At 41.3% G+C, this 10,960-nt stretch overlaps 1 protein-coding gene and 1 long non-coding RNA gene across 2 annotated transcripts; one reads left to right on the top strand and one right to left on the bottom strand.

The window, feature by feature from the left end:
* Positions 1–1,436: 1,436 nt before the first annotated feature.
* LOC116673191 (uncharacterized) lies at positions 1,437–2,191 on the top strand. The gene is made up of 2 exons (XR_004327778.1): positions 1,437–1,584; positions 1,978–2,191. It is a non-coding gene; the product is annotated as an uncharacterized LOC116673191 (long non-coding RNA).
* On the bottom strand, positions 2,182–9,182 carry smo (smoothened, frizzled class receptor). Its single transcript, XM_032505369.1, has 12 exons — positions 8,921–9,182; positions 7,805–8,004; positions 7,471–7,680; positions 7,217–7,389; positions 6,895–7,114; positions 6,651–6,774; positions 6,424–6,516; positions 5,961–6,069; positions 5,397–5,582; positions 4,607–4,755; positions 3,449–3,583; positions 2,182–3,336 (listed from the first exon to the last, which is right to left on the bottom strand). The coding sequence occupies exons 1-12, from the start codon at positions 9,180–9,182 to the stop codon at positions 2,723–2,725; spliced, it is 2,475 nt and encodes an 824-aa protein (XP_032361260.1). The 3' UTR covers positions 2,182–2,722.
* Between the last annotated feature and the right edge of the window lie 1,778 nt (positions 9,183–10,960).

The raw sequence follows: 10,960 nt of genomic DNA, 5'->3' as shown, positions 1-10,960 counted from the left end.
GCACAACTTGGCTAACAGCCCCAAAAAAAATCATTTAGCTGAAAGAATGTTTTTTTTTTCATTTAGAGATGGTGAGACAAGTATAGTAAAACATGAAAGGTACAAAGTGGGGCTAGTGCAATCACACAGAAAAGTGTAGGGTTACTTTTATTTACATATAAAAACAAAAAAGTACAGCTGCACAGTCAAAGTGACAGAAAACTTTTTTTGACAGTTGGGAGAATAAACCGAGAAAGCAACACGAAGCCTGCTGGTATGGCTAAATCTTTTTGACGGCTTACCAAAACAGAAATTATTACTTTAAAGCATAAAAATAAAATACTATTTCCAGAGTAATCTTTTAGTCTCTTTATAATCTTTGAAAATAGTCTTTTTGGGCAGATATCAGCTATGCTTTATTTTGTTAAACTCCCTATGTTGTTGAACCATAGCAGTGTGGAAACTACTAATAACTTAAATAATTCTCCATCAGACATCTCACATGAATAACCAGACGCTTACATTAGATAGTAATTAGCACTGGCAGATGAAACGGCCTATCACAGTCTGCTGCAGCGTCGTTTATCCATGCTGAGTGTCAAATGACAATAGGTGACATTTTGGTTACAGCACAAGTACAGTGACAACCTTTTATAGCATAGTAGCATACTCTTCCCTTTTTATTTATCATATCAGCAGAATAATCAAGTGATTTGATATAAAAATCTGTACAAATAATACCCATATTGGGAACTCTATGAACAACCTATATACAGAATATACATTTAGAGAGACACACCGAACAACAGAAGCATTTAGGTGGGGAAAATGACTTCTAAGACCACTGCAGTCTAAAATACATCATACAAACGATTTTCAACTATAGTAAAGAGAAAAAGAAACACATATGAAGATCAGTTTAGATTAAACATGTACAACAGATTAACACAGGCAGAAATACTGCTTTACTGAAAATATACAAGGAGAATTCATTGAGAAAAAGAGGGCAATTGCATTCATTTTCTCCAGGCAAAATATAAGCTAATGGACGGTTTATTGCACCAGGCAACAGAGCATATGCAAATAATTAGCATGTATTCTAGCTCAATGACTTTTTGTATACTCACTGATTAAGGAGTAACTCGAAACACCAATTGAACTTGTTTTTCATAATCTGTTGAAATAATGTACAAGGTGAAATCATATAACGGAGCCCACTTCTGACCACACCATCAGTGATGCTGGGTGAGGGCAGAGGTGAATGAAGTTTTAACCAGAGAGGGCAGCATGACACTGCTTTTCAGCCTGGTTTGAATTTATTCTTTAACAAAAGCATGTCACTATTACTTGCACATGTTAATCAAATGAAGAAGGACAGTATCATAATTTGGGTTATTCTGTTTATGTCTGAAGTAAATGATCACAATGTGAAGATGTGAGACCAAGCAGCTGGTGCATTCAAAATTAGACATCTTATACAACTGTAATAATTGATTTTAGTACATCCTGGCTTCTGTGTAAATCCCAGTGTGTCCAGATTTTTAAAAGAAACATTTCAAAGTCTGGACCACTTAGCAATCACTTCTGTGATACTAGTATTAAAAGGTGCTCTAAGCAATGTTACACGTGTTTTAGGCTACATTTGTTGTCACATACAGCAAACATCTCCTCACTATCTGCGAGCTGCCTGTCCCCAGAACACACTGTAAAAAAACGCGGTCTCTGTAGACAGCCCAGGGTCTACAAACGGCAACAAAAACAAACTGTGCCCACCTGCACCACGAAGCATATACACACACAGTGTTCCAGCGTTCCAGCCAATGACCGACAAGAAGGATTGGGGGGGGGCATTAGTGCATGGAATCACAGAAGGGAGAAGATGAGGACGGGATGAGGAAGAGGGACAGGCGAACTAATCTTGTTTTGTTTGAAAATACTTCAACAAGAACGACAACAAGAAGTAACATCACCCAACATCGCTTAGAGCACCTTTAATAGGGCAAGGGAGATAATGGTTAGTACCTCAATTTAACTGTACATAAACACAAATCATTACTTGCTTGATAGTGATGTGAAGAGAGAAATAGAGTTTAACAAACATTTAAATTTAACACAAAAGATAGCCTGGTTTAAACAGTATTTGCAAGTTGCCTGTAGCATTTTTTATTTTAATCTGTATGGGCTTCTGTGTGAGTCAAATTGTACCGCCCTGCTGGGGCAGTAAAAATAATAATACACAAGCGGCCACTCAAAGATTGAGAATATAATAGACTTTCAAAAGTTTTATCGACTGCCTTCATCTTCAAATTTCCTTACTGGTATTTCAAAGACAAGTTGACTGTCACAATTAACAATTCATCCGTGATACCCTGACTCACCCTGCTGCATTAAGAGTTAAATGCTGTTACAAACAGGGCTAGGCTGATACTAGCTGATGAATGCTTAGGGCTGTCAAAATAAAGATATCTGTTTCAAGCCACGTAAAGTTTAGCTGCCTCAATTCTCTTGTCATCATCATGGAGTTGCCTTTGAAATTGTATTGGACACAGAGTATAAAAAATATTTTTTCATTAACTTATTCACAACTTCTTTTTTTTTCACTTTATCCCTTTGTTTTTTAAAAATAAAAAATTAACTAAACACCTTAGTTCCATCTTGACCTCTGGGCATTGGGAATTAGGTGCACTTTAGGAAGAATTTTTAAAGCATCCAGCACTTTTTCAATATATTGCAGCTATTTCTCTTAGAAGTCGGAGTCAGCATCCATAAGCTCCGCTTCCATTAAATTGGTCCGGGAGTGAATGGGTCCGTAGCCAGCCCTTCGGCCTGCCGGTACCCGAGCCAACCTCTCTGACAGCCCATCTGTGAGATTCATCTCCCCAGGGTAGCGGGAAGATCCCCTGGGCTGCCAAGTGGAGGCAGACGGGAGGCAGCGTGGGCCGAGACCAAGATCCTCTGGGCGGTCATTGAAGGTTAGAGGGTTAGAGAGCAGGCTGCGACCATAGCTGTTGTGACTGCTTTGGTAGGGCTGGTAGGAACACCTCTCCTCACAGGACAGGGGGTGGGAAGGTAGGGATTCTGGGTAGGACCCTGGCAAGACTTCCTCCTCCAGCTTCTGCTGCTGCCTTTGCTGTTCGCGCAGATTAGCGACCAGACTGGGGTGGCATGGCAGTTTGGGCAGACGAGGCACTGAGCTGCGACCAAACTCACGCTGGCGATTAGCCTGGTGGTCCACCGCCTCCTCCATTGGACGCACCTCCTTCTTCCTCTTCTTTTTCTTCTTTTTCCTCTTTATCATCTCTGGTGAAATCTCAGCCTCCACCATCCACAGCCTGTTCCTCTCCTCTGGAGGTGGCACTGTGAAGAAATAACAGAAAATAAGTTGGTCATCGACAGCCCTCTGGAAAAGAAAAGGGGGGCGGAAAGGATTGATGAGTGTAATGCCAGAGTCATGGCCTCCAGGTCTCACCTGGAGTACCAGTAGGAGTAACAGAGATGTCCTGAGGCAGGATGGCACCTCGCCGGGCCACCATCTTAGTCACATGCTGCGCCCAAGCTGATGACACATCGTTCGATGGCTCATTTAGTTCAAAATTGATTCCAGCTATGAATGAAACAAGACAAACCACAAACTCTCTATTTAGGGACAACTGAGGACAATTTTAAACCCAGCATACACTTAATGGCTCCCCCGCAGTTTCTCTATAGCCCCGAACTGCTCCAAGCTAAACAAGCATGGCAGCCACAGCAGCCTCACAGCTTACATGAGCAAAAGAATGGGTCATGCAGTTCTTTGCTACAGACATAACAGTTGTCACTGTCTGTGTAGCCTCTATGCCACAAAAAAAACAACTGGAAAATCTTTTAAGGCTGAATTCAAAAGAAAATAACACAATGTTGATTTTTACATCAGCACACATGCCGCAATTTTTGACATTATATTATACACCAAAGCCAAGTGATGTGGTTCCCCCAAATCTTATATATATTAATATATATATATATATACATACACACATACTGTATATATTTATTCCCTCCATTTTTTATTACTTACCTCTAGTGGTATCTATCCATGATCCATGTACATAGTTGGTTTTATGTGCCAAAGTTCAGCCAAGCTATATCTCAATATAATGGACATGAGTAGCATTTTGTTTGTGGTGCTCACAGCGCTGAAAAACTACATTTAAAAAATGTATCTGTTATAAACAATTACTAAGAAATAGTCCCCACTTGGAAACCTGTAACATCTGCATGGCTAGATACTTCTTGGGATAAGTAAGAAGCTGTCTTTTTGTATTATGGATGAAGAAATCCTTTACTATAGGGGGTGAAACAGGGAGCATCCTATGAATAATATGCATAAAATAACTACACTAAGATAAGGTATAATCTAAACTATAAATAATCAAAATAAGACTCCTTGCCGTTTCAGTGATTTACCACAAGGTGAAAGTATTCACACATCACCAGACATGGCTTCCACTGTTTCAATCTTCACCCCAAATAGCGGACAGTATAGCAACCCTTCATTCAAACTTAAGTCAGTCTAATTTATCCTAAAATATCAGTTAAGGCATACTCAGAATGACTCAACTGAATACTGAATAAAAAAAATACTCACCCACTGGTCCATCGTGGGACACAGTGTGCATGCTGAAGGACAGCTCCTTTTCTGGGTCCTTGTGAAGCTCCTTCCTCAGTGCAAATGCCTTGGCAATCATCTTGCTCTTCTTGATCCTCTTGGGCTCATTGTCACTACGACCAATAATCCTGACACAGGAACAGAAATACCGTTCAAAAAGAAAGTCACTGACCCTGTCTGATCGGTAGAAAGACCCAACTGAGGATCCCTTGTTTAACGCCATCAGCAGCCATGTGATCTTGGGCAAGGTGCCAATATCTTACACATTTTCTCATTTTACGTCACTCTGCATGATGTTTTAAGCCCACACTGAAAACAATCATTCCAAGCAGCACAATTACTGTTGTCCTTCAAAGCTGGAAGGAAACTAATTCCTGCGAGTCCAAGTCACAATGAGCCCTTGTGAGTGCTGTTACAAAACCAAGGATTAACACTGCGCACACACGGGAGACACACTGTAAGATTCATCTAAATGTGCCTCCATTCCTTTAAATGATCAGGGTGAAAATCCCCCATATTCAAAGATGTTTGGCAGGAAAAAGTCTAGAGTCTCTTGGTTAGTACATGTCTGGGTGCATTGAGATTAGACTGTTCCCACACTGTTATCATATCTTTAAAACCATATATGGACGTGGAGAGGCATGAAGCCATCATGTGAACACAAGCAATGAGAAGAGACTGATATGAGAGATATGAGCAATTGGAAAAGAGTATTTTAAAGACAGAAATACAATGATTAATGTTATATTTCCCAGTGATGTTTGCTTACTTGCACCAGGTCCGTTTCCAGATGAGGATGGTGGCCTTGGTCCAGACCCAGGTGCTCATAGCGATTCCCGTCCCAAACATAGAGAACAGGTTGATTTTCTCCACCATCAGGCTGGGCCGGTTCTTAATGGTGCATTCTGGGATTGGCTTGTTGGTCTGAGAGGCAATTGTCACGTTGGCTTCACACCTGTTGAAAACATCACAGAGATGTTCAGTCTATGCCTGGACCATGCTACATGTGCCTCCCTCACCTTCGAGCCATATGACTGAGGCACATTCAAATGCTGGATCTGCTAAATAAGAAAGTCTTTTAAATGTCAGGGCAGGAGAGAGCGGTTTACATTTCTGAGGTGAAATTAATTCCAGTACAGCCAGTGTCAACACTGTGGGGAAATGGGGCTGCATTCACCACTGTAAGCTGAGCTGTTGCACAGCGGTTTGGAATCTCAGAAGCATCAGTTTGTGGATTTCTTTGTGGAAGGTTTGCAGGTGTGCAGCAACATGCATTCAGCAAATCACAGGATTTCTGCCACTTAAAGAAGATGATAGCCAACAAAAAACCTACAGCACATATTCTCTGAAGCTCCTCTCCCACTCAGCCTGGTTGAAGAAGTCGTAGAAGTGGCAGCCGAAGGTGATGAAAACAAAGCCAAAAGCGAGGAATCCAAATATACCTGACAAGGAGACACAGAAGTCAGAGGTGAGATACCAGACACTTGACTCTTACTATTATGGAACAATGTGAAACAAGAATAATCTATACATTATTTAAAAACAGATTATTTATTTAGTTATTCTTTCTTTGATAATTTTCCTCATTTTAAAGACGTGGCCTGGGGATATAAATTGAGAATAGTTATCAGTTGAATGTGTTTTGTTTTCCCAATGACATGCTGCTAGACTCCTGAAGAACATTTCTTCACCTAACACCCAGGTCTCAACTCTGATCATAACTAGGATGGTTTTTACCCTCATACTATTTCTCAGGTCCCCAGTGTGGTGTGAAATGGCACCAGATGAGAACATACCAAGTCTCAGCATCGTCTCGTTGATTTTGCTGGCTGCTTTTTCACTCAGAAGTCCTGGGTGATTACTCTTGATGGAAAACAAAGTCATGACACCTAAAAAAAGGAAATAAATAGAATCAGTCGGTGCTGGTGGTGTGGGAATGATTTTGAGGAGCACTTCTGGAGTGTCACATAGCTTGAAAGATTTCCAAGAATTAAAAAAAGTTTCACTTAAAAATATGACTTACCTCGAATGAGGAAGTAGCCGCCGACGACAAGCACCACTCCAATGGGGGCCAGCACGAACCCAGCACGGTATCTGTAGTTTTTGTAGCCTACAAAACAGATCCCACTCACTGAGTCTCCGTCCACCTGTGGAGCACAACAGAGCCACAATGAATGAGAAAAAAGCTAACATTTTCTCATAATTGAAAACCAATTTTCAGTCTCAGAGTGTGGGATTGTAAGAGGTAAAACAGACTCCCTACACACCTCAGCGATAGCCAGGATGGCCACAGTAAGGACAAAGGGGACGGACCAGGTCACCATGTGGAAGTAGGAGGTTCTGCCAGACAGCGGCTGGTGGGTGGTGCCCAGGGCTTTGAAGGAAGTGTGCCAGGCGTAGGTCAGCATGACGAACCAAATCACACCCGACATCAGGGAGTAGTACACAATGATGAAGATGGTGACGCATGACAGTGTCTCCGAAGACCTGTGGAGAACAGCCAAGCATGAATTTGACTTTAAGGGTTACATTCTCTATTTGGGAACAATTTCTAATCTCACGAATGATCAGGTGAAGACATTCGCTTACGAGGGCTCCCCGAGTCGCATGGTGTTGTCGCTCTTGCACACAATCTCGTCGCGCGCTCCATCCAGGAACTGGGCCAGCCAGCCGATGCTGCCCACAAAGAAACAGGCGTTGATGTAGAAGAGAATGACAGCTGGGTAACGGTTGGAGTTCTTCCAGTCGGCAAGAAACGTGGCCTGAAACGGAGGACATTTTAAAAGTCAGAAGATGCAAAAAAAAGCCAAACAGAATTATGGGTCCTGGTACTTATGTCTCACCAAGGTGAAGAAGGTGCACAGGAGGGTGATGGTGCCGAAGTAAGCGATGTAGGCGTGCATGTCATTGTGCTCCTCCTCAGTGAACAGAGGGTTGTCACACTGGATACCGCAGCCCTCCACATCCTTGTACCAACTGGACTGAATGTCTGTCTTCACCAGGGGAGCTTCACACTGGCCTGACATGTTGAACTTCAGCTTCTGCACCTCATTCTGCACACAGAGAACGCAAGGGGAAAGGTGAGGTTAGCCTGACCTCTGACCTCCAGTGAAAAGAGACTTTTCCCTTTGGGAATCAATGTAATATCACACAGAATGACATAACAGTGAAGCATACCGAACAGCCCACAGGGAATTTGTCACATTTGAGGAAACTGGGCCATCCTCTCTCCTGGTCCACGATGCTACATGGTCGACGTGTAGCCAAACACAGGCTCTGGCTGGGCAGCTCGACTCGACCGTTCTCACATTTGGGCATGTAGACGGCGCAGAGCAAAGGCTGGATGACCGACCAACAGCGAGGAGCGTTCCGCAGACCTAGAACAGAAGGACAGTCTTAGACATCCTGAAACAGCAAGACATGAGAGAACAAGACACGTGCCTCATTTATTAATCTGATGGTGGTGACGGTAATCATCATGACGGATGAGAAACTACATAAATCAGTTTGATTATGACTGACTGACAGAATGCAAAGATGAATTTGATGAGGTGCGATTTTGTGAAATGTTTGAATATTAAATATAAATTCATCTCTGAGGTTTCCTTGACATATCTGCTGTTACACAGGAGCCAGAATACACCATATCCAACAATACAAATGAGACTCCTCATCAGAATGGGCTGTGAAGCATTGACCTGGGTCTGACAGGTCCTTAGTGAGTGCTTATGAATGTGAAGCAGATTATCTAAAAGCCTTTTATTAGTGAAACTCTCTTTTTTTGTTCGCTCGCTAACACCTATGAGTGATTCCTTTTGTTGCCCTAACGGCTTTTAACCCTTCATTTCCTGTTGAGGCTCTCTTCCCGTCTCCAGACTCCTCATCACACCTCATTGTCATTCCAATTGACATTATAATCATATATAAACAACTCAAACAAAACTGTCTTTCTGTGTGGTGTAACTGATCCCACTGCTTACATAGCCTACTTATACATTTACTGTATTATTTTATTGCTACACATTAAAAGCATTTTTTTTTATTTTCCTATTTGAAGTCAAGGTTTACAGGATATTTTGGGTAGTCAATAATGGATTCATAGTGAAATTGTAGTTATTTATCATCACATTCAAAATAAGTAAGTCATGTTAATAATGAGCATCTGCGATACAGTGTTACAACAGTTTCTTTTAATTGGCTTACATAATGAATACCACTCTTCTTCTGCGAGCTATAAACTATACAACGAGATGGAGCATATTTCAAACTTAGTTTGGACTCATTAAATCTCACCGGACCACATGGTCAGCTTCTCAAAAGCTTCTTCTTGGGTGCTGGAGTCCTCCGCCAGGATCAGGGAAGTATGCGTGTACGGTAAAGGCGATCCCAGACATGTGTTGTATTTAAGTGCCTCACAAGTTGAGGTTTTCTTGCACTTATCTTCAAATATCGTCCCGTTTGGAGACAACACCGCCCCCGAGCCTGAAAGCCAGGCAGCCCAGACGCAAAGCATCCCGTAAAATCCAACAATGGGGCCCCGACCCTGGGAAGACATCTTGGGAGTAGAGATTCAACTGTGCAAAAACGAGATCAATTTGAATTCTAGTGCTTTAGCTATTCTGTTTCCCAAAACACCCGAATATGAAGTATTCTTCATTAGATTTGGAATAAGTTTCCAAATGCGGCATGTTGAGGGAAATCTGTGGGGCGCTTCAAAGTTTTCTCGTAGTCCTCCCAAAGTTTTTTATTCTGCACTTCTCGTCCGATCCCTGCTGGATCCTCCTGGATTCCTTCATTATCCAAATTCCAACAGCTCCAAAAAAATGTCCTCAACTCTAGAAAAGACACATCGCCTTAACTCAAAACCATCAAAAGAATGAATTTGAAGCATTTAGGCTGGGTATGAGAAAGACATCAGGTCGAGAAAGTTGCAGATTCGCCCTCCCCCCACTTCCACAAAACTTGCCATGAAAAAGTCTGGATCTCTGTAATAGGAGCTCGAGCTCAGATGCACCACCCACTTCTCCGTAGCCCCCCTTTTTTTATGATGGCACAAAAATAAGCTGATAAATTATCCTACATCTCTCTCTCCCAAGTATTGATTTTCTGCCGGTGAAGTGTCTGATGAGAGGTGTCTGTGGCTGTGTTGTGTTCCTGAGTTGCAGCTCAGTGTCTGGTTGTTTTTTTTTGTCTCTGGTATGCACATGGTGGGGGAGAGCCAGAGCAACAAAACCTCTCCTCCCATCCCCCTCTGCAAGTGGAAGAATGTGCCTTATGGCAGCATCTCAAGGACCCCCAGAACAACACAGACCCCCATCTGACAGGGTTTCTCTTGTACCTTCTGCAGAAGCATACACCAGTCGGATTTTATACATGTCACCTCTGCCAACTTCAAGGGAGTAAATCTGAAAATGTCCTAATTTTTATGAAACCCCAGGAGGCCCTCAGACCTTCTACCACTTATCTACCAAATCATGACACAGGGGCTGTAATCAGTGTTTGACAGAATTATCCAGATCCTTTACTTAAGTCAAAGTACTAATACCACACTGTAAAAATACCTTGTTACAAGTAAAAGTCCTGCATTGAATGTTACACCTGTGCTTGTAGGACGTTATCTTGTTGGGTATTTTAATTTATAATAAAACATCGTATTATATAAACAATGTGTTTTGTGTGCTAATATCTTAATTTTCAAAGTAACTAACTACATCTGTCAGAGTAAGGTACTAAGTAAAAAGTAAAATATTTCCCTCTGAGATGAAGTGGAGTAGAAGTAGAAAGTCACATGAAAATAAAATACTACAAGTACCTTAAATTTGTACTTTGGTACACTACTTGAGTAAATGAACTTAGTTACATTCCACCACTAGCTTTAATACAGCAGTAATTGACATAACAGTATATTTAAAATGTACGTATGTGCACATTGTGTTTCTGATGCTGTACATTTTCTGAAGGCGATAAACAGCCCTTTGTAATCTATTATGAGCTTTTATATCTTTAAATTAGATATGGATTCACATTCTACAGCTGTACAAGAGACAGACGTAAGCAAGCACACACGCAATAAACATTATGTACAATACCCCAGACTATATAAATTAATTGTATTATTTCAAAAGAAATCAAGAAATATATAACATAAAGGAATAAGTATGAATAATAGATACAATATTTACAATATATACATATGTATATCATATTATGTACAGTGCATGTATTATACACACATTTCACAAAATGAATATATTATGAAAAAACACTGTGATATACAACATACTGATATTTTATAATGTGGCCTTATCTGCACTGATGATGCAGACTAGATTG

This window comes from Etheostoma spectabile, chromosome 23 (genome assembly GCF_008692095.1).
Source record: "Etheostoma spectabile isolate EspeVRDwgs_2016 chromosome 23, UIUC_Espe_1.0, whole genome shotgun sequence".
NCBI lineage: Eukaryota > Metazoa > Chordata > Actinopteri > Perciformes > Percidae > Etheostoma > Etheostoma spectabile.
This window is presented reverse-complemented; position numbering and strand designations above follow the sequence as displayed.

Coding starts and splice junctions, on each gene's coding strand:
- smo (XM_032505369.1), bottom strand. CDS start 9,182: ATGTCTTCCCAGGGTCGGGGCCCCATTGTTGGATTTTACGGGATGCTT. Junction 7,681..7,804: donor AATTCCCTGTGGGCTGTTCG/GTATGCTTCACT, acceptor CTCTGTGTGCAG/AATGAGGTGCAGAAGCTGAA. Junction 6,775..6,894: donor CCATCCTGGCTATCGCTGAG/GTGTGTAGGGAG, acceptor TGTGCTCCACAG/GTGGACGGAGACTCAGTGAG.